This window comes from Solea senegalensis, linkage group LG18 (genome assembly GCF_019176455.1).
Source record: "Solea senegalensis isolate Sse05_10M linkage group LG18, IFAPA_SoseM_1, whole genome shotgun sequence".
Classification (NCBI taxonomy): Eukaryota; Metazoa; Chordata; class Actinopteri; order Pleuronectiformes; family Soleidae; genus Solea; species Solea senegalensis.
The window spans coordinates 8,161,199-8,184,223 of NC_058041.1; the positions used below are offsets into that span (position 1 = coordinate 8,161,199).

A 23,025-nucleotide genomic window follows, 5' to 3' on the forward strand; every position below is an offset into this window, starting at 1 on the left:
TAGACAAAGACGTAGAGGCTAAAACACAAAGAGTCAGTGAGTGAATTAGCAGTACTCTTAAGATCGCTTGAGGAAATGGCAATGGTCTGTTGTGAGACTTGATGAATTAATTCATAGGAACTTCAATATCTCTGGTATTAAAACAAATGCACAGGAACAATCATGTCAAAATCAGCATCATTATCCATTTAGAAGTGGGTATATAGAGTGAATAATATACATTTATTTTTATTACAGTGGACCATGCTCAGTTTCATGTAACACTGACATTAAGATAGCCTTGCACCTTGCATCATGTGAGACCACACTACATCTGGGGAAAAGATTCCTTCTGTTTGTTTTGGTCTGCTTGCCTGGTTTGTAGATATTGGGTGGCCTTTTGTTCTCTGAAATCACGCCGAAAACAGTCTATCGGCTGAACTTGACAATCACGTGAATGTCAGCTGTACAGGATGCGATCATTTGTAACTCGGCAGAAAATGTTGTGCAGCTGCTTTACGACTGATTTCAAACTCACGCCATGGCTCGTTGTTGTTTTTTTCGGTGTGAGGGAATGCTGCCTGATGGTAGATGTGTGTTGTTAGTGACGTGATACAAACATGTTTCACACTTAACATTGACTACTAATACTTCTGAACATACTACACATCAAACATTTTAAAGTAAAAAATGGAATTTTGTCTTCTTCTTTTTTTCTTTTCTGGCCTCACAGATCCTCATTCTTGATTGCATTTATTTATTTTATTGTGCATTTATCCATGTCCTCAGCAGAGATCTCCAATGTCCTGCACACTTGGCTTTTAAAGAGAATGGCAAGCGAAACTTTGCGCCAAGATAATGCGCCATGTAAATAACAAGTAATAATTGGACATGCCTTAATTGCGCTTCAGACCAGGCGTTTTAGATTGTCTAAATAGGACCTTAAATGTCCAATTTAATATTATTTTATTTATACTTAAGCAGGCTTCCTGTTTCCCTCAGTTTGTAGTCTATACTTAGGTAAGCTTACTATTACGAGAAAACAAATTAAACTCTTTGCATACTTTTCCAAGCATCCATGATTTAAACCAAATCATTGAACTATTGAGGAGAGTCTGGCCAGAAAAGCCTGTTTTTAAGGTGAGACATGGGAGAGTGAGCTAAAGTTGATCTAAAGGTTTGATATGGATATGACCAGAGGATTTACAAAAAAAAAGAGTGAAAGTAAGTATTCACTAACAAGGTAATTAGTCAAGCTCATGGTTAAACTACTTTAACGTAAACTGCCCGTAATAGACTTTAGTTCACTATCCCAATCTCTTTCTTTCATCAAATATCGTTACTGTCTTCTGTGGTCATTTCATGGCGACCTCGTTTAATACTGGGATTATTGTCGAAATGCCACATGTTAATTGTTCTCCCTCGCACAGGCCCTCAGAGTCCCTGCGAGAGAACAGACCTCCGTATGGCAATAGTAGCTGACCACCTTGGACTCAGCTGGACTGGTAAGTGTACACAAATTTAACTTCTTCACCCCTTTGTTAAACACTTCAATCGAAAAATGGTGAACACTATATTTAGGATGGTGATCAGGATTACTTTAACAACTGCAATGGTAGATGTGAGTTGCTTTTTTCTAAAGGATTAACGAAATATGAATCTGATCCTGTAACAAAGATGATTCTCTGTGTGAATTTTCAACACCCACATGGGAATGAATCAGCCTTCAAACCACTATTTTTACAGTGTTTGTTGCCATCTGGTGGCCGTGCAGTATAATTATCTTGACTTAACCATTACAGCAGTGGTAGTGATACACATGTTGTATGCATCATTTTGCTACGAAACCTCAATTCAATCAAATCTTTTGAATTCAAATATGTTAAATTTAAACATTTTCACCTGATTGAGATGCTTAAATATATTAGGGGCAAACATCAAAATAAAAAAAATCCATATAAAGCAATACATGTATTATTCATTTTGCTTTTAAACTGTGGTTCGCACTGCAGTGTATTTGCGTCCTTACATGTTATGAAGCGTGTGTGTATTTCAGAGGGAACGGTGAGATGGCGATATTTCTGTTTACAGTACAGAGATAAGGGTGTGGCCTCTGCAGTTTAGTCCAAGTCTGTCCACCTGCTCTGCTCTGCACTGCAGCACTGCCCCACGCCTGTCTGCATGTGTGTGAGTGGGTGCACCGTCATCCTCCGAAGAGTGAGAGTGTGTGTGTGTGTGTGTGTGTGTGTGTGTGTGTGTGTGTGTATAGCTGTGGTGGACTGCCTCCCCGTCCTGTGGCTGAGTGAGCACTCAGTAGAGGAAAGGAATCTAATCCATATTTAATGGTTGTTGCTGTTGCAGAGCTGCAGTGAATAAGCATATCAGCCGAACATTATTTTCTTACAGTTTTAGATTTACAGCCTGTGTTAATCTTCACAAACGTGTTTTGTTTTTTTTTTGGCGCAGAGTGTTTGGCAGGTTAATAATTACTCAGTGAACAGACGGCAAGGAAATAAATTCAAATGAATGTGATGCTTTCAGTGCTACAGCTTCACTTCAGTTCACAGTGAGTGACTCGTTTTTAAAGAGGGTGCATTTGTGCTGGAGTGAGCATGACTCAAACTCAGATCTCTTGTGTCAAAGGCTGAATTAGAAACGATCCTACATGCTTTTATCTCAAATCGCCTCGACTATTGCAACTCTTTTTACATGTCTTAATAAGGAGGAGCTTGACCGTCTGCAGACTGTCCAGAATTCTGCAGCTCGACTTCTCACTCACAACGGCAAAAGAGCACATATCTGCCATATTTTAGCATCACTTCACTGGATACCAGTTCATTTTAGAATACATTTTAAAGTCCTTGTTACTTCTTTTATATCTTTAAATGACCAGGCTCCTTCAATTATTGCTGATCTGCTGCACCTTTACTACCCAAAAATGAATTAAATGATTGTCTGCTTTATGTATTATGTATTGTAGTGCATTGTATTGTTTTCTGTACTTGCTGGAGCGGAGGGTGTCAGCAATCCTAAGCCTGTGGCTCCATGAACAACAATCATCTTGCATTTGAACATTTATGGTGTTTGTTGTTGTTTCAGAGCTGGCCAGGGAGCTGGAATTCTCTGTGGAGGAGATCAACTTCATCAGAGTGGAGAACCCAAATTCCCTGACAGCACAGAGCTTCATGCTCCTTAAGAAATGGGTGCACAGGGACGGTAAAAATGCCACAAGTAAGCAGTGTGTGTGCCTTTGTGTGTTCCGTTCCTGCAGTCTATGAACTCTGTGTGAGAGAAATGGCCGTTGTAGTTCACATAGCTGGGATTACGCTTATATCCGAATACATGATAAGGCAATATCAGTGTTGAATAATATTGATGAAATCCCTCTGTTTCTTTCCTCTCTAGCGGATGCTTTAACTACGGCGCTGACTAAGATCAATCGGTTGGATATTGTGACTTTGCTGGAAGGGCCCATATTTGACTACGGTAACATTTCAGGCACACGCTGCTTTGCCGATGATAACGCAGTATTCCCGGATCAGTCCGATGGTAAAGTGTAGCCCACCCTAGCTGAATTCTCAGTCTATCTCTCAGTCTATCCCTTCACCCTTCTTCACCTCTTCTCTCAGCCCGATAGTCGGAGCTAACCGTGTCAACAAACACAGACCCAATCAGGCCTAACCTGAATAGTGGGAGTTAATTAGACGTGAATCGAAATGACTTCATGCTCCAGCAGGTTTACTTAGCTTCTATCTAACAGACCATCAGGTGATAATAGCATTAGATTTGTCTTTATTAAGCTGTTAAGCCCAGTCAGCTTGTTAGTTTTGCAGCACCTTGCAATGAAACCTCTTAAAACGTCACTTGTTTCAATTAAGTGCAAGGAAGTCTGTGCCAGTATGGGTGCATGAGACGTTTTAGTATGTGTGGCTGTTTTTGTAAACCGTCCAAAAAGCATGATCTTGAAGTAAATGTGAGTTATGAATGAATTGGTGTTTCTGTCCCATCTGAAAAATGCTGATAATTGTATTTATTTAGATAATAACAATAATAAGGGCACTGGTTAGGGCACTGGTTCAAGAGTAGTTACATGTATGTGTCTGTTACAGGTGTAAATATTTAATTTTTAACATAATTATAACACTTAATAACAATGGCATGCTTGTTTTAACCAGTATGAAAGTCCTTTCCTCCCTCTTTCTGTGTTTCTCTCTTTCTTCTTAAATGAAATTTAAATGTGGCAGCTAGTAGTTTTCCTAATTTTGACTTTGTGGGTCGTCTTAGGGCCCTGTGAACACAAGGATCAGTGTTACTTTTGCCTTGGCCAACGCTGAACGCAAAACGTGATCTTTTTGTAAAGATGATTTAAAGTGAAACCAATCTATGGCCAAAAAGATCAACAAAATGCATGGCTGTGGCTTTGTATGAGAGGCTACCTGTTGAATTATTGTCACCTGTCGTTGACAATAATACACTTTTTAAACACATTTCAAATGGGTGGAAACCTTTTTTCAACACATCCGCGAGTGTCGAGGACGAGCTCTGCCCCGGGCGACACTTCAACATGGGTTGAAAATGAAACACCCTTTTTTTTCCAAAGTGGACAGTATATGATTATGCTTGTGTGTCACTGCTGTAAGCTGTACTGTAGCCCGTCATCCCCTGGGTTCCTCCGAGCCTCCCAGCGTCTCCGCTCTGCTGTAGCTTCTCCTGCCGCCTCCTCCTCTCTGCTCCTCTTGCTTCTAAATGACTAACCACTAAAGCAAATTCCCTTGACACACCATTAAGCCACAATAACCAGCAAGTTCTCCCCAATGGCTAACACTTTCTTTTTTTTTTTTACTTTTGAAAATATGAAATCAGCCGAGTAATAACTTTTTACACACGCTTGCTGCCAACTAGAGTGAGAACTGAGTCAGTGAAGTGCACAATGACCCCTGTCGGCACGAACAACAACGCAATTAACAAAAGAATTGCAGAAGAAAAGTATTCCTGTTACATTCCAAAAGATGGAGGGAAGATTTACATTTATCAAACTGACCAGTTTTCACCTTTTTTTCTTGTAAAACTAAGAAACACAGTTTTAAAAGTCTCGCCTTTGTGTCAATTGGAAATTGTTTTCAAATGCGGCAAAAAAGACACTCCTCCACCTCATTTTTGAATTTTTCTTTTTCTTTCAAGAGAACGGACCATAAGAATGAAAAGTAACTGGTGGAAAAAGAGCAAACATTTCGACCACACCCAAGACAAATCCAGAACATACATTTACTATTTTTAATCAGCTCTATTGCTCCTGGCTAGGAAGCCTATTCTTGCTTCTCACCTGATGTAAGCGGCGTGCGATATCTTTGCTTCTGCAGCTTTACCAATCACGTTTCCACTTCATTGTCTCTTTTAAAAGTTGTCTTTGTCTTTTCATCCAAGTCTTGTCTAGCACTTGTTGTTTTTTTTTGGTTTTTTTCGATAACTAAAATAGCTCCAACACTTCTCAGAACTCTCCCACCTGCACCGCCGTCACCTCTTCCTTTCCTCCCTTTTAATTTCAGTCATATCACCTCCTTCTTTTACCTTTCCCCCTGTTACTCCTCCTTCCTCCTCTGTCTTTCTCTACCCGTCTCCCCCCTCTACTTGTCCAGTTTACATCCTGCCCGTCGCTCCTGTCCTCCCTCACTTTTTCACTTCCCTTTTGTTGCCCACTTCCTCTGCTCATTCTCCACCCTCCTCTCTTTTCTGCCTGCCTTACATCTCCCCATTTCCCCTCTCTTGTTGTATGTTGTCTCCCCCTTTTCCATCTCCTCACCTTCTCCTGTCACTGTTCCCCCCTTTCTCCTCCTTCCTTCAACTCTCCCCTCCCCTGTTTAAACCAACACAACTAACCTACCTTGATTCTGCTCAAGCTTTTGCTCCTTCATCACAGTAATGACTGAGCCAATAAGCTGAATTTGCCCAGATTTTAATTTACTGTATGGAAGGAACCTCAGTAGCTCTGTGTAGCGTAAAGTATATTTAAATACAGCATATACAGGATGTGAAGTTTCTATTTTATATTTTATATTTTCTATTCTGCCTGGTGCGTTTTTTTCTGTTTCCATCTCTTTGTGATGTTGTCATGTGTCTTTTCTGGGATGATGGTTCAGGAGTCACATACAAGTTCCCATGTGGAAAATAACCTTCCACCACTGTTATTTGATTTGCACTGCATGGGCAGTGGAAGAAGAAGAAGAACGAGAAGAAGCTACCAATGCCACATTGAATACTGTTAATGGATGAGCAAACGGTTTAATAATTACACACCCGACAGACATGAAGCAACATTAGCATTATTTAAAAGGTGTGCTTCTGGCCCTCTAATGAATGCAAGGTCATTATTCGCTCTCTTTTGGCTTTTAGATGCTGATGCTGTGCATGTGTCACACACAGACTTCGTCACAGCTTTTTTCTTATATGTGAAACAGGTCGATCACAGTGACAAATCCTCTGAATAATAAGCTCGAAAGAGCCACATATTTTAGCAAGTTTGTTCTGATCTACATCTGCAGATGTGTATTCTTGATTATAATTGAAAAAAGCACTTATAAACCAGTACTTAAAAAGATCCACATGTTGTTTCCAAACAATAAAGAGATGGATGGATGAATAAATAAATAAACTAATAAAAGAATACGCTGATTTACATAATGAGAGCTTTTATCTGCTTAAGAGCCACATATTTCAAGTTGGGAAAAACAGAAATTAAAGGAGAATAACTATTGAAATTGTGGAAACAACGTACAAAGCCAAGTGAATGTGTTGCTAAGTGTCTCCAGGATGTGTAACCGGGCAACTACAGTATTATTTCATTTCACAAAGCTCCCATGTTGCCACAAAAAAAAACACTAAAGAACAAATGCCACTTCAAAGTGGAATTGGGCTTGTGTGACTTTTGAACAAATGCCACCTTTAGATGTTCCAAGTGTTTCTCATTTCATCACCTCCACCACTCCCCTCCTCCCTTTTTCCTCGCCTTCTTCTTTTGTTTTTCTTCCTCTCCCCTTTTTTGACCCCCTTACCCTCTAATCCTTTACTCCTGCCATCCATCCAGGGTACCACAATATAGATCTGGAGCTGCAAACCCCCACAGACCTGAACTATGAGCCCCCCACGCCGCTGCGCTCAGACGACTTCTTTAGTGAGGGCGAAGGTAGCTTAGATTCCCCTAGCAAGACCACACTTAGTAGACCTAGTGACCTCACTCTCTCACAGACCACCAGTACTCCCAACAGCAAGCCCCTCACAGTCGCCCCAGGCCAAGCCTTTTTTGCCCCAGAGGCCCCCATTACTGTGGAAGAAGACACAGCTCTGACCACCAGAGAAGGAGCTGAAGCAAAGCCAGGGCTGTTCTCCTATGAGACGGCAGATAATGACAGACACGCGGTACAGAGCTCTGGAAAGGGGACAGAAGACATGAAGGCGGGGGGTGATATTATTTTGGAGGAATGTCACCAAGAGTTTTCTGCCTCACAAATTGGTCAAGGAAATGGGAGGCAGGATAAAGAGGAGGAAGAAGAGGAGGAGGAGATGACCCAGGAGAAGCTGCAGCGTCTGCTGGAGGATATAAAGCTGGAGGGAGGTTTGGATGACGATGAGATGACAGAGGAGAGGGTGAATTCTATCCTGGAACAAGTACGGCAAGCAGAAAAGGCTGTGTGTTCAGTTCCAGGTTGGAGAAGTGAGATGTCTGATGAGATCGTAGAGTCGTCTGCAGCGGCCTTCAACGAGGAGGGCAGGTAGGGTTTCTTTTTTAATACCAGTAGAGCTGCAACTAATGATTATTTTCATCGTTGATTCGTCTGTTGGTTGTTGCTTGGTCCATAAAATGTCAGAACATGTTGCAAAATGTTGATCCGTGTTGGTCAGCCTTTAAAACGACGATGTTCTCAGTCAAATGTCTTGTTTTGTCCACAAATCAAAAATGACAACATGATTCTCGAGTTTTAATGATCACAGTCAATAGTTGCAGCTCTGTCTACCTCTTTACGGTTCACACACTTCCATTCACTGCCAACGCCACTTTGTTTTCCACCCCCAGCCCTGAAAGTCTTGCCGATTCACTAGAGCAGCCGCCGACTCGGTCGAACGGACGGAACGGAGGACAAACTCAGGCGGCCAGGGAGAGGAAGGAAAAGGACGCCAAGAGGAAGGAATCTCAGGAGGACAGCAGTTCCCCAGGACCAAGTAGAGGACATGAGGAGAGAGTGGACAGGTCCCAACACAAAGTCCAGGTCAGAGTCTACAATTATAGATGGATTCTCTTACCCTTTTCAATCCTTGCATATGGACTGTACATAAAAGTGGACAGAGTCCTTCATTTGCAGAACAAATATTGTTCTGCACCTATTGGACGATACCAGCTGTCAATCTCACTGGTGTCCACTCATATGTGACATCCTCTATTGTCCTCTAATTGGGGACATAATGTACAAATGTGTCATCATGTGCTTTTGACGACCTGAAACTCCTCAGAACAAAACGTTATAACACATTTTCCCATAGACTTCCATTCAAATTGAGTTCCCTGGTGGCAATACAGTAAATGTTTCTGGACGTACTATGTCCAATTTTTACATGCCTAAACATAAAGAGCGATAATGTTGTCAATAGGTGTTGTAAACGTTTGCTTTCAGTGAAATGTCTCATATGTTAACGATTCAAAGCACAGCCATGGAACCCGGACCTGTGCTGCACTCACTTAAATCACGCAAATTCAATTTTAAGGATCCGACCACAGTGTTTAACTGACACATTTACGCACTCACTAACACACCGGGGGGGTCACTGATTCTTCCACTGTCACTGGGCTGTCTTCGTCAGGAGAGCGTTAGAGCCGAGGAGTCGGAGTCTGACTCCGACGAGGAGACCACAGTCACCACCAGGGTGTACCGCAGACGGGTCATACTCAAGGTGTGTGGAGAGCTGCAGACGGTGTGTGCAGTGTGCTCTTGCCTGAACTCTGTGGCTCAGTGACGAAGAGTGAGTCACAGAGGTGAACGGAACGATTAACTCCGTTTGTCAGCTTGTGTGTGTTTTAGAGAGACAGTGTGAGTGTGTGTTTGTGTCCTTTGTGGGTTTTTGAGAATCTACTACCGTTCTATTGAGTTCTTAATATTAAGAATAATAATTTTTGGGTGTAAAGAAAATGTATATGTAGATTAAAACCCATATGTTACAAAGCAATGGTGAATAAATGATGTCGTACAAAGACACTTAATTTATTAAACTAATTCTAATTTGGTTTCTGACTTGGTTTTCGTCCTCACGTCTTCCCCGTCTGGTACATTTGAACAGAAACCAGCGTATATTTGCGTAGGTGTGTGTTTGTTGCTGTGGCGTGAAGTGCTACTCACTCGCTTGTTGCTGGTGGAGAATTAACCGTAGAATGACATGTGTGAACGTAACACTGAGGCTGAATTTTCACAGGTGCAGAAGATCTGTTAGGCATGTGATAACAGGAGGCGTTCATTAGAGCCCAGCTGTTGAACGTATGTCTAATAAATGTCCTTTACTGAAAGACAGTGAAGCTCTTTCTAGAATGTATGAATGAATCCGATGAATCTAATGAATTGTGTGTCCAGAACATGGCAGAATTGTTGCAGCTTTGAAAATACAGATGTTCCGTCTCTGTGTAAATTGAGCCTCAGTTCTGAACTGGTCGTATTTAACATGTGTAAGGTCTTAAGTGTTTCTGAATGAGCTGTTAAGGTTGTGTAGAAAGTTTTACATTTATTTTAAATTGATGCACTTGATATGTTTTCATTTTGTCCATCTCAACCTTTGCCTATTAGTGATGGTGCAGTTTGGTTTATGTTTTCCTACATTGTAATAGCGGGAAATAACCTAAAAACTAATGTCTTTAACTTCTCCTAACCTGCACCCTCGCCCACATCCATCCTTCCACTCCAACAATCCTAAACACCACAGGGAGAGGAGGCCAAAAACATTCCTGGAGAGTCTGTGACGGAGGAGCAGTTCACAGATGAAGACGGGAATCTGGTCACCAGAAAAGTAACCATCCTCACCCTCTCTCCACCTTCACCTGTTGCATCCTCATCCTACCACTTACACACACAGAATACTGTTTTAAATGGACACCAGGATACTGTCAGGCATACACACATACTGTACACTTCCTTTCCTTCCTTCTACCTTTTTCCTCACAAAAATGCTCCTCCTCCTGCCCCCTGACATGCCTCTGCCCCCTACAGGTGATCAGAAAGGTGGTGCGCCGCGTGGTCAACTCAGAGGAAAGAGGGGAATGTGAAGGCGAAGCTGGTGTTGGTGTTGGTGGTGGTGGTGTAGCAACAGGTGGCGCACATGCTGCTTCTTCCACAGGAGCAGCAGCAACAGCAACAGCAACAGCAACAGCATCAGGAGGAGCCACGGGGGGGAAGGGCAAGAAACGGGGCAAGCGCTCCCGACAGGGTCACAAGGCTGACAAGTCTGGAGATGGAGCCCAGAGTGGGAAAACAGAGGTTGGCGTTAAAACCAGCCGTGTAACTTAGTCAGCTGAGCTAACATGACACTCATACTGTACGTCTGCATGAACCTGAAATTGTACCTTTTAGCCACGTCTAGCTCACTCCGTTGGTTTTAGTCAAAAGATATTTCCTTTGTCATTTTCACTTAGAATAAGTGGAAATCAGCTTGGCTCAGTTTATTCCTGATTCAACCTGATTGGTGATTATTTAAATGCACCAACTTCTAATACAATCATGGAAATAGTGGTCAATATTGTACATTTAGTTTCCATGTCCAGACATTTGGACATAAATCAACAATAATTAAAGCTGCAGTAGGTAAGATCAATAGTTTTATCCACAGTATGCTAAACTACTATTTTTTTACACTGACTATGCAAAAACTAATCTTTTTTTCGTTTCATCATTTCTGAAACTTTTTGCCAGTTTTATTTAATTGACTCTTTTAGATTGTTCTTCTTTTTTTTAGGTTGTTTTGCAGCCATAGGAAGTTGTTGCCGGTGCAGGAGTAGCTGGAGTTCCTTCCACTGTATATGCAGAGTAGATGGAACCCGGTCTGTGATTTAGTTATAAGGCTGCAAACAGAGCTTAGATTAGGTGCAGATGTGGCGCTCTCTCCTCTTGATTGATATTATGCCGGAGTTAAGTTATTAAGGATTTATTGATAAATAAAACAACCCTGAGTTAAACCCTGAGTGGATCAGGTGCTGACCTTGTGCAGTCTGACGTCGGCAGTGGTCTGAGCTGTTTGCTGTGTCTAATGTGAATGAATGAGTTGCAGTTTGTGAAGTGCTGTGTAATGGAGTAGCAGAGTCTTTGCAGAGATCTTTGCAGAGGCCTCGTACTCTGGTTGTCGTGTGCTGCGTGTTTTCTCTGTACATGTATTACTACACCAACCCACCTTGAGAACTACTAACATTACAACTGTGGCTAATATAGAAAAACCCCTCTCTTTTAACAGATATTGATGCGAGCATGTGTGATTTTCTGTAGTAATTGTCCGTGGATTTAAACTCATCTCTCTTCCAGCATGTTGCCTGTGATCTTCAGATGTGCCATAGCCGAGCCGAACTCTGCTTCACTAACACACACACACGGGTCGCGTTTAGCCCCGAGCACACGAATAACACTTCTTTTTTTTCTCCTTTCTTTCTTCCTGTCTCTTCTCACCTCACCTCACGAACTTCACCGCTTCCTTCGATCTCTCTCGTCAGTCTGGAAATGGCTCCAGCAAGAAACACGGGAAGAAGGGTCAGTCGTAACAGTGACGCCCCAAACTGAACCTGGTAAGAGGTTAACGACACTTTGTTATTCATGTGTTCATCGATCAATAGGTAACTCATCTTTAAAGCCAATGTAGAGAAGTGATTCATGCTTTTTGAATTGTCCGTTACGTTTTTGCTGTGAGCTGTACAGAAAGTTTAATACCACTCTCATAATGCATGATTAATTATTTATGAACTAATAATCTCCGCTAATAATTGTCGTTATTCACTCTGGTTTTCTGATGTCTTTTACACGTGAACGTACTCTGTGTGGTATTAAAATGTCTTTGAAAAGTCTTAACTTACATTTGGTGAAATCTGTAGCATTGTAGTATTCTTATCTATAAGAAAAAAATGGTAATAATGTGAGAAAATAGGTGAAATGCCATTTACATCTTCCACAGCTCTTTATTAATGGCAAAAAATTGTGGAAATTCAAGATACTGTCAATTGTCACATTTGAGAATCTTCCCCATTAGCACTAACAAGTCAAATAATCATCTTATTTATACCTTAAATATTACTCATCTGAATTTGCAGCATGTCAGGTTGTAACACGTGTGTAATGTTTACTCCCCGCAGGTCCACTGATGTCCATCTGCGACACAACTCACACCCTGGGAGGAAAAACGGACTGCAGCCGAGACTGGAGAAAACAACAAGGCCTCGTCCATCAGCCAAAACATGTCGCTTTCACTTAACAGAGCATGGTTTTCAGTGAGTTGGCACAACACGAGTCGCTTTATTTTTTATTTCGCATGAGCATGTCACCAAATACACTCACTGTCGGGAGGACACGCACGGATGCAAGCTGGAAAACGTTTGTTCTTTCTTTGGTTCTGTGACCAAAGACGGCACACACGAAAGACAACGAGAGTGTTGACAAATAAAAAAAGAAAAGAAAAGGAAGACAAGTGATTCACTCTCTCTCAGACTCTCGCCTTACATGGTCTATTTTTTTTCCTCCTGGGTTGACAGTATCTGGGCGCACCATGTGGTTCTTTTTTAAAAAATGAAATATAATAGTAAATGGGTGATTTTGTTGTACATAAATTACATTGTATAAAAATCTTAAAAAAAAAAAAGAAAAGAAAATCAGTAACTTCACAGATTGTTTATGCACTGATTTTGAGTTGATGAAGCTTTGCAGAGTTGGCGCATCTGTATCGAGAGGTTGTTGGAGCGGCCATGAGTGTGCGACCTGACGTGCTCTTCCCTGAAAGGAACAAAAACTCTCTACGTGAACGAGAAAGAAAACGCTTGATTTTCAAGAAAATAGGACATTTCTCTAAAGCCAACAACTATTTCCGCTCTGTCTGTGGAACACTGTCTTCAGAGACACGATGTTTGGCTGCATGTGTGTCACTTTATTTCAACGCTTCCGTTTCCGTTTCTCCTAATTCAAAGCACTGTAATGCGATTAACGGGGCTTTGATGACGCGCCGGTCTGTGTGAGCACTCATAATAACCGAAAACTCTGTCACCTATTAATGTTTTTATTTTTTTACAATACAAACTCAAGAGGCGAGATCGCGGAGCTTCATTCGTACACTTAAACGAGTGCCCTTGAATGTAACCTGTAGATTGCATTATCTCCATACTAGCAGCTCTTTTTGTGTGTGGCATCACATAACGCCTGTCTGTCTGTACATCCATCTCGCCTACTAGAAGTATAAGTTTAGGCTTTTAGTTCTGCTGTGGTTTTAAAACGGGGACTGTTTTTATTGACGGTTCTCTGGTTTTTGTCTTTATTTAATTGAATTGGTTATATTCACATTAGAACACAGGTTCTAGAGACTGGTACCCTTCTGCTAACATCTAAAAATCATGAGAATCAAACAGTATTGATCACACGTTGAAACTCGGGTTTTCTGTTCTCATGATGTCAGTCCTTTTCTTCTTTTTTGCTTTTTTTCTTTTTTTCATACAAAGCTTCCCCACGACTACATTGTTGATGATAAATCTGGTACCGACAAGTATGACGAGACAACATAGCTTACACTGGATGATCCAAGTCATTATTTAAGCAGAAAAATAAACAATGAGTTTAAACTACACGTCTGTGTCAGTCTGGTTTCTCCACTGACTCTTTTTGTTCCTTTGTACCAAGACGAGCCTCATCAGAAGCAGTTTTCCTTATATTTTATTAACGACTTAGGGAAATTCTTTCTCTGCACTCAACCCATCCTCAATGTCTGGTACCCCAGCCCTTTGACCTGGTGGGGACTTGAACCAGCAACCGTCCGGTTACAAGCCAAGTTCCCTTTCCACTGAGGGAGTAGGGAAGGGTAATCAAGAAGATCACTGCATTACCTCACCTCACTCGATGTGGTAACAGGTGCAGCAGCGTCATAGTAGTGTTACAAATACAAATACGAGGACACGAGAGCAGCATTGGACCCGATACTGATAATTCATACTTAACTTAAAACCAAATGCTTTTACATGGACAAACAGAAACACACAAGCAGTGGAAAGTCTCTGCAAGAAAATTGTTTCTTTTTAGTTTAGTGTCGAGGGTATTTGCATTGTTGCCAAAATGTGGTGAAGCTCACATGTCCTACTTTTACTTTTACTGCAGGATCAGCAATTTAGAGATTAACAAATAGTATTTATTAGTTAGTTTGTGAGTCACTCAGTCAGTTATAGTGATAGAGTTATTACAGTGATGTATACATTAATTAGATAAGTGCTTGGATATCGCTGATTGTGTGTTTACCAACGTGTTTACCAAAAAGCTTGCTTTGAGTTCCCATGAACATAGTCAAGTGAAGTCAAGTGGGTTTTTATTGTTACTTCCACATAGTGAAGAGAAACAGCATATCCGTGTAGGACAGTGGAGACGAACACATTCAGCGACATACGAACCATTTCGAGAAGTCATTTGTCAGTCGTGTGTGCGTTCGGCAGCAACTCAGACTGACAAATATTGAATGTTCAGCTCGTGCCGCTGGCCTCGTGCGCACCGACTGACACACAGACAGGCAGTCGTATGACGTCAGTAGATCTGTGTCATCACCGTTAATCGGGCCAAAGGCCACTGCTCGAGAAAGTTAATGATTTTAGTCTTGAAAAAACAAATATAACATGGGGTCAAGCGAAACTCTACGTGCAACTGTTTTCCCAGTCTGTAGCATTGTTTTTTTTCAAATGTTTAGTCTATTTAAATGTGGATAATGATTCTTTTATTTTTATTTTCTTTCGCTCACTTTTTTGAGCACATTTATGACGGTCCTGCCATGAATGAAAAGTCGTTTTCGGGCAAATTCATTTTTGAAGGAATTCTAATTAGCAACACATTTTGTGTTCCCACTAGCCGCTCGGCAGACAGACAGACAGACAGACACCACCCTCGCCTTCCTTTGATCTGTAGCAGTACGGGTTACTGCGGCAACTATGACTGTAAATAAATGTATGTTTGCAGGAGCATCATGCAGCAGCTCTCAATGTTACGCCTTCAGTAACAAGCATTGTTTAATTTACATGAAGCTGTCAGAGTGTGGTCCATATTTGCTTTACTCTGACCTAACACATTATTGGTGGCCCTTCTCATTGTGGGATGTGGGGGCCCATTCAGTGCTGCTTACAGCCCTACTTTTATTTATTAACTTGAGTAAAATGTAACTAGTTACATGTGCACTGCACAAAGCTATGGTAATGTGATGATTGTTAGTGTTAAATGTATATTATTGCAGTGTTTGGAAACATTGAAGTATCTTTAGGGCTATATAAAGTACATTTATTATATGTTCATTTAAAACTGTATGCATTTATTTTCAGAGGAAAACATGGTACTTCCAAACACAGTAAAGTGCATTTATGTGATGATTTATTACTTACTACTAAAAATTGGTTCAAAACATGTGGAGTCATTATTACTTTACAGCTTTATATATTGGACATTATGGTAATATTCATAAAGATGCATAGCTTACTATGTGATTGTGTAGATTCTTAACATATTAATGTAGTCTTAGACGTAAAAGGAAGGATACCCCAGCATGGAGTTTCCATGTTCTTCCCCGTGGGTGCGTGGGTTTTCTCCCGGTTCTCTAGTTTTTCCAGTTGGACCTCAAATTCAGGCTCAACCGTACATGATCCAGTTACCACCATTTCAGGTAGTGTATAATGTTGAAATGGAATAAATGGTGTAAATTCATTGTCATTGTCCTTTGTATTGTATCAGTTTATCTCTTTATGTGTTCATTTTGATTTATAAATGTCTCTGTTTGAAAAGAAAAAGTGCCCTTACTATAATACTTCAATTCTCAATAATGGCCAAATAAATGTGGTGAAAAATGAACATCGTAATTTATAATATTTTATTAAAAAATACTCACAAACACATTTCAAAAAAATATTTTCTCTAACATTAGAAATATATCATTTTTTTACACTTGCAATAGCGACAATGTTGTGAGTGTTTCATTGCCCTCAAACTGAGGTTCAGCACAACAAACTGCAGGTAAGAAGTCACTTATTTACACTCATGTGTTCATCGCTTGTCCTTTTTCCCGGGCTCTGAAACAACTGCAATCGTAATATTTTTTCTAATTTGAAAGTAGATCTTTGGAGGTGATGCTGGGTGACCTGGATAGCGTCTTCGCTCGTGGTCACACTTGCTCACAGAGTTCAGTGTCCAAATGGCACCGGTGACCATTTCCAATTGATCTCTTCCGCTCTTCTTCTGAGGATCTCATAAATGATGAAAACATGACCTGGAAGAAACTACACTTTCATAAGTCTCTCCAATCAAAAGTTCCTCGCTCAAACTCCCTTTTTGTTTTGCAGGCACAGAGCTCCGTTCACACAGTAGGGGATGATGCTGACGGTGACCAGAGGCACGGTGGCACTCTTGCAGAAGGACAGCAGGTAGAAGAGGACTGCGGTGTGGGTGGGAGGCTTGAAGGAGTCGAACAAGTGCAGCAGGAGCAGAGAGCTGATGACGCATCCTGCTGTGACCAACCTGCTGCTGCTCTTTTTGGTCTCGGTGTAGAGCGGCGAGTGCAGGCCCAGGCCCAGACCGAAAAGGGTGCCCATGTTGCGCAGGAGGCTGGCGAAGGGCGTGCTGTCCAGGTGGACCCACTCGGGCCTGATGCACCACTTCTGAGCTTTGTCCAGGGTCCACAGCAGGTCCACACCCACCGCCTTGAGCAGGAGGTAGAAGCCGACGGCGAACGAAGTCAAGAAGAGCGTGGTGTAGAAGTATTGCCTCATGCTGGCGCCGTAGATCCACTGTGTTCTGTTGAAGGCCTCAGCGACGATCATACCTTAGGACAAAGCAAGTCCCAGGTCAACTTTGACTCCTGCAACTATGCTTAACACTTACTCTAATGTGTTATTTCCTCGTCCAATGAAACTATGAATGAAAACATGTCCACACTGACCTGTGATGACACCAGCAATGACCTGGTGGGGAAAGTGGGCAGCGATGAAGACCCTGGAGAGACACACGCACACCTGCACTCCCCAAAACAGCGTCCACAGAACGGCCTTCATATACCTGTCGAAACATACATTTAAACACGTTTGTAAATGATGTTGCAAAACGCTGCCGTGCAAACTGTTCCGTCCAACGAAGACAATCCAGGCACTACTGCGGTTAACACAGTTGTCCTTTGCTCATCATGAGCACTCAAGCTGGACGTCAAAACAACTCTTATGTAAACCCCTTTCCATCCAACACTTCAAGGAGTCAATGATCAACCACAGCACAGATAATGTGTCCACGGAAGATAAGCTTTGAGTGGTAGAAAATGGTAAACAACCCTCACAATGGAGCAATATTAGGTTTTTGTACATTCTCTCTCTGTGAAGACTGAAAAAATCACTCACCACTCGGCGTTGGTGGATTTCTTGCTTCCATGTTTCTTCTTGCTGGTCATGACCATGAGGATGGAGGTCACCAGGGTGTAGTAGACACCTGCGGCGCCCATAGCGTGTCCAGAGGGGCTGCCTGGAGAAAACAAACAGAGCAGGTAGATGTCAGTGGCTAATTCACTCAATTATCTTTTTAAATGTTATTATTATTACATTGCAAAATTGTACATAGGGACACAAGCAGCTTTTATTTGCTTGCAAATGGGCAAATCCAGCCAAAAATTAAGGTGGCATTTCATACCTGGCCCAGTCTCGCAGGTCATGGGATACTGCTCAATGTGAGGAGGGACTGTGTTTGCATAATACGGTGTCTCGTGGACCCACCAGTACGGCCTTTCCCCAAATAGAATCCTGAGGAGCACAAGAAACAGGAACATGCACTTCAGTTACACTGTATGGAAAAAGTGAAAACTGTTCAAAATGTCACATCGTTTACTTTCATTTACCATTTAAACACCAAATTCAACCAGTCGCCGATCACTGCCACCCAGATGAGCTTGATGCCCACTGAGGACCGCAGGTGAAACCAAAGTGGGAAGAAGATGAAGAAGGTGTTCCTGAGGTCTGCTGCCCAGGACACCCAGAGGAAAAGGCCCTGGGCATTGGAGTAGTTGGTCTGCAGGTAGTGGGTGCTGCTCACCCCAAAACCTTGCACGGCATCCATGACGGCGTCGAGCATCTTTGCCTGAAGCAGAGGAGAACTCTCAGGCTGATGAAGAGTTAGTGACTTAGACAAAAAAAGGAAAGAGACTGTTGCTATCAGCAGCACAGCCTGTTGGTTTTATACCAGAGGGACCCACTACCCAAACGCATGCTCATGGCTGATCTTTGGACCTTGCACATACAGTATGCAATAAAACAGAGTTTGGAAGCTTTGTCACACAAACAAGTGGAAAAGATAGCGGGAAAACAAGACGTCAATTGGTATCATTCTCAGTAACATACTGTGTGTAAAGAAATCAATGGGTTGTTTTTTTTGTATAATTGTGACCTACTTAAAACAACTACATAGAATATATTCCACAGTGATGCAAATCAAAACCAAAACCATTTTGTTCCATGCAGTGCTTTAATAATCCTTTCTTAGAATTGTTTTTGATTTGGTGAAAACGCCATTCTGTCTGGAACATGTGACGAGACCAATGATTCAATTATTCGGTTTGGATTGAGAGAGTAGATAGTTTGTGATACTACAGAGAAAGGACATTGGCAGGTTGTAGGTCGAGCACACATTACTACTCAGTCGTGATGTTGGCTGTCACGGAAGATCAACTGTGAACCAAAATCAAATGATTTCATCAGCAGTTGGACAAAGTGTGGGAACAGGACTATTTATTATTGATTGATGAAAGAAAAACAAGAACTTTCTGATTTCCATAATGATGGATTTTGGACTCGGAGGCCTCAGGGGTGTAAAGGTTACGGAACCTGTCTGTACTATCCCAAAAGGCAAACAAATTTGCTGGCCTTGAGTAAAGTCCAATGGGGATCACACAGTGGCTGAGCAGAGGGGACTGAACCTGGCCTCAACCGAACCAACAAGAAAGACCGAACACTGCAGACTCGGAGCATCACTCTCAGGCGGAGCTCGAGGCTGTGATACCATGGATCTTTTCCAGAGCTGGGGGGTCGAGCTGGCGATCCATCTGCAGAGCAGATACAGCAGCTACGAGGGCTTGTTTAATCTGGCGTCCACAGTGGCCGATCTGCACACCGCGTACTTCTGGCTGTTCCCAGTGTGGTTTCACCTGCGGAGGGACACGGCGCTCAGGCTCATCTGGGTCGCTGTCATCGGCGATTGGCTCAACTTGGTGCTGAAATGGTAATCTATTCCAACGTGACAAATCTGGTCACCCAAAAAAGAAATGAAAGGACAATAAGTAAACATAAAGAGAAGCCGGTCGAGTTGTTTGATTTTGGGTTTCTTGGCAGGGTTCTTTCTGGGGAGAGACCCTACTGGTGGGTTCATGAGACACAGTTCTATGGAGGAGGATCAGTCCCTCCTCTGCAGCAGTTCCCCATCACATGTGAGACTGGACCAGGTATTTGACAGTTGAAATGAGAAGACTTGCATTGCCAGTGCAGTGAACTGATGTAACACCTACAATCTTAGGTGCACTTCCCTTGGATGAATCTCAAATGTGATAAGTTGCTTATAAACTACAGAACCTTTGGCCTTTGGTGCTGATTCTGATGCTGAATTTTATATTACACCTCCTGCCCGGTCATGGTTTAGTGCGTGCATTTTGATCCTGATAAGATAATCATCAGATTAATCCAGAATGAATTAGGGTTAATAGGAATAATATAGCTACAGCCTGGTGGTTCATCGCAATGGTAATCTGTCATATTTACTCTTCATTTTACATATATGACTTACATTTAGATTGTACTACCTTCACTTTAAGCATACTCAGTATGTCTGTTCCTGCAGGAAGTCCTTCAGGTCATGCTATGGGGGCAGCTGGCGTCTGGTTTGTGATGATAACAGCGCTACTCGCTATTGCAAGAGAGAATCGATGCCCCCCTTTACTGTACAAGTGAGTGTGTGCTCGTAGAAGTCATTCTTTCTTCCGTTGTCTCGAAACCTCCTGATGCGCTCATGATCATGGTCCACTGGCAGATTCCTGCAGATCAGCCTGTGGATGCTGTTTGGCCTGGTGGAGCTGGTGGTCTGCATGTCAAGGGTCTACATGGCTGCACACTTCCCACACCAGGTTGTTGCTGGAGTCATTACAGGTTAGTCTAGTAGTTCAAGATTTGTATCTGTATATAAGAGACGGATCGATCTTGTGCATTTTCAGTGACAGAAAGTATGACATGAAATCCAATACGCTGTTATTCCAGTATAAACAAACCAATACTTTCCATATGGACTTAAAACTTAACCTGGGTCAAATCAGTGTGTGTAATGTGGGTATTTTATCCTGTATATTTCAGTGAAGTTACCGGTTAGTGTTTTATTTTGGTTGTGTTTGACTGTGCCTTATTACGTATATTAAAAATATAATAATAATAATAATAAAAATAAAGGGTTTTTTAGGCAACTCTGCTTCACATTATATTTAATTTTATCTCTTAATTTATGAGAAAATTAATAAATACAACAAATATAATATATACAGTGACAGTTAGGTACTTTTGCTTCAGTAAAATCTGCTGTTTGAATGATTTACTACTTTTACTTACAGATGTGGTTTCACATTTGACTCTCCTCTCTTGTGTCAGGCATTTCAGTAGCTGTGGTCGTCTCCAAGGAGAAACGAATCTACAGCGCCAGCATGAGAACATACTTCTTCACCACTCTATTCTTGACCTCCTTCGCCATCGGCTTCTACCTCTTGCTCAAATCTGTGGGTGTGGACCTGCTGTGGACCCTGGAGAAAGCCCAAAAGAGGTGCATCAGGCCCGAGTGGGTCCACATGGACAGCACGCCCTTTGCCAGCCTCCTGCGTAACATGGGCACCCTGTTCGGTCTGGGCCTGGGCCTGCACTCACCATTTCACGCAGGAACCAAGAAAACAAGTGCTGCTTTCAAGTTAGGATGCATTATTTTGTCGTTGTTCCTGCTTCAGCTGTTAAATACATGGACATTCTCCTCTGAAAACCACGGGACTTTCTATACACTGTCCTTTGGAAAGAGTGTAGTTGCACTTTTAATCCCAACCACTCTGGTGCCGTGGGCTCTCTGCAAAGTGTGCAACGGTGGGAAAGAAGAAAAGAACTTGTGAGAAGGTTTAGACGGCGTTCTGGACATTATCTCAGATGTTATTGTGTCAGGTCTGGATTACGTCTGGAATATGTATTCAGTGTTGCTCACCAGAAGTTAGATGGTAAGATGAAAACCACTTTAATGTCTGCATATGCCAGATACTTAACTCAGCTTTCCATGTTGTAGTAGAAGGTAAATAAAAGAGCCACTCGTGTTAATAAAAAATACCTTTTTATCTATTATTATGACCATCTTGACTGAGAAATGTGTTATTTTTCACCTGGAGATGTTTTTCTTGTTTGTTTGTATGTTTTACCACACACAATAAACACACAGTATGATGTAAATGTGTTATTTAAATGTAATTCAAATTTCAATAATAATTTTTTAAAAAAAGAAAGAAAAAAGGTTGCTTTAAATTAAAAGAAAGAGTCGTGTTTGGGGTTTTTTTAAGTACAAGGGTTTCTCTGAATGTCTCAGCCTGAAACTGATTAATTCTCTGGAAGGAACAACTATTAAACATTAACCCGAGCATGCTCCTGTCACTCAGGCGTCCCACAGAGTGACACCACCTTTCACCACAGCTCTGAGCTTTCGAAAAACAGACGCGGAGGGTCAAGGGGCAAAGAGTGCTGCAGACAACACGTGTTGTTTTCTTTTGCATGTATGGTACTGAGATCTGTAGAACTGCGCATTATAGATGACTCATCTCGGTGAATTGAGAAAAAAACCCAACAATGTCCTAATTTACAAATAAAAATAAAACCGAGTTATTCTGAAATGATGCTGTCATGCAGCGCAGCAGGGTCAAGGTGAGAGCAAAATGTGAGACCGCTCGATGACATAACAAACGTGGTTGTGAGAGATTCCCAAGTCTCCTTTCAAACCTTGTAATCTCCGTGAGGCCCTGAACCCTTTCCCTGTGCTTATCACAGCAGGCACTACAACTACGTCAAAGACATTGAGCAACGCCGCGCTGTTTACGTTGGTTTACATTTATGAAAGCTCAAACTGGATGTTTTTCTGTTATGATGTACCACGCTAATCTTATCAGTGTGATTCCATCGGGGGAAAACAGCAGCCACAAAAATGGCCCGCGACAGCAAAAACCTTGTTTACGAGAATTCAGTATGTGTTCAGTAACAAGCTATATTTGCATGTTGATAATCCAGATAGAGCAGTAAAATGCTACTTATGATTTAAACATCAGCCAGATTTAAATGATCAGTCAGTCATCATCTACCGCTTTATCCTCAACCAATCTCAGCTACATCGGGCGATAGGAGGGGTACACCCTGGACAGTTCGCCAGTCCATCGCAGGGCCACACAGATAGAGACAAACAACCATTCACTCTCACACTCACTCCTATGGTCAATTTAGAGTGTCCAATTTTTGGACTGTGGGAGGAAGCCGGAGAACCCGGAGAGAACCCACGCACACACGGGGAGAACATGCAAACTCCATGCAGGCGGAGATACTGTCCACTATACTAACGAGGACTCACAATTATGATATAATAATATATTATTTTCTGTGCATCAAAGACTTTTGATACTTTATTCTGTTGGTAAAACTTCTACACTTGTACACTTACACGTCTTTTCACGCTACTGTAATGATCTTTTATACACAACATTTATACAAACATTTAGCAAATATTGCTTATTGATATA

At 41.8% G+C, this 23,025-nt stretch overlaps 3 protein-coding genes across 11 annotated transcripts in view; 2 read left to right on the forward strand and 1 right to left on the reverse strand.

Moving 5' to 3' along the window:
- Positions 1 to 13,815, forward strand: part of LOC122759052 (ankyrin-3-like) — an 86,532-nt gene extending 72,717 nt beyond the window's left edge. For all 9 annotated transcript variants that reach the window (XM_044013532.1, XM_044013534.1, XM_044013535.1 and 6 more), the window contains 10 exons: positions 1,410 to 1,484; positions 3,079 to 3,210; positions 3,385 to 3,528; positions 7,061 to 7,745; positions 8,048 to 8,240; positions 8,830 to 8,919; positions 9,937 to 10,020; positions 10,221 to 10,487; positions 11,708 to 11,779; positions 12,341 to 13,815. In XM_044013532.1, coding sequence (XP_043869467.1) covers positions 1,410 to 1,484; positions 3,079 to 3,210; positions 3,385 to 3,528; positions 7,061 to 7,745; positions 8,048 to 8,240; positions 8,830 to 8,919; positions 9,937 to 10,020; positions 10,221 to 10,487; positions 11,708 to 11,755 — 1,718 coding nt within the window. In that variant the 3' untranslated portion in view covers positions 11,756 to 11,779; positions 12,341 to 13,815. The remainder of the gene's footprint in view (positions 1 to 1,409; positions 1,485 to 3,078; positions 3,211 to 3,384; positions 3,529 to 7,060; positions 7,746 to 8,047; positions 8,241 to 8,829; positions 8,920 to 9,936; positions 10,021 to 10,220; positions 10,488 to 11,707; positions 11,780 to 12,340) is intronic.
- A 1,668-nt stretch (positions 13,816 to 15,483) lies between these two features.
- On the reverse strand, positions 15,484 to 18,385 carry g6pc1a.2 (glucose-6-phosphatase catalytic subunit 1a, tandem duplicate 2). Its single transcript, XM_044014200.1, has 5 exons — positions 18,085 to 18,385; positions 17,880 to 17,989; positions 17,594 to 17,714; positions 17,146 to 17,261; positions 15,484 to 17,028 (listed from the first exon to the last, which is right to left on the reverse strand). The coding sequence occupies exons 1-5, from the start codon at positions 18,315 to 18,317 to the stop codon at positions 16,526 to 16,528; spliced, it is 1,083 nt and encodes a 360-aa protein (XP_043870135.1). The 5' UTR covers positions 18,318 to 18,385; the 3' UTR covers positions 15,484 to 16,525.
- Positions 18,386 to 18,404: 19 nt separating this feature from the next.
- On the forward strand, positions 18,405 to 21,661 carry g6pc1a.1 (glucose-6-phosphatase catalytic subunit 1a, tandem duplicate 1). The gene is made up of 5 exons (XM_044014201.1): positions 18,405 to 19,460; positions 19,571 to 19,680; positions 20,073 to 20,178; positions 20,262 to 20,377; positions 20,867 to 21,661. Exons 1-5 carry the CDS (start codon positions 19,243 to 19,245, stop codon positions 21,367 to 21,369), a joined length of 1,053 nt encoding a protein of 350 aa, XP_043870136.1. The 5' UTR covers positions 18,405 to 19,242; the 3' UTR covers positions 21,370 to 21,661.
- The last annotated feature ends 1,364 nt before the right edge of the window (positions 21,662 to 23,025 follow it).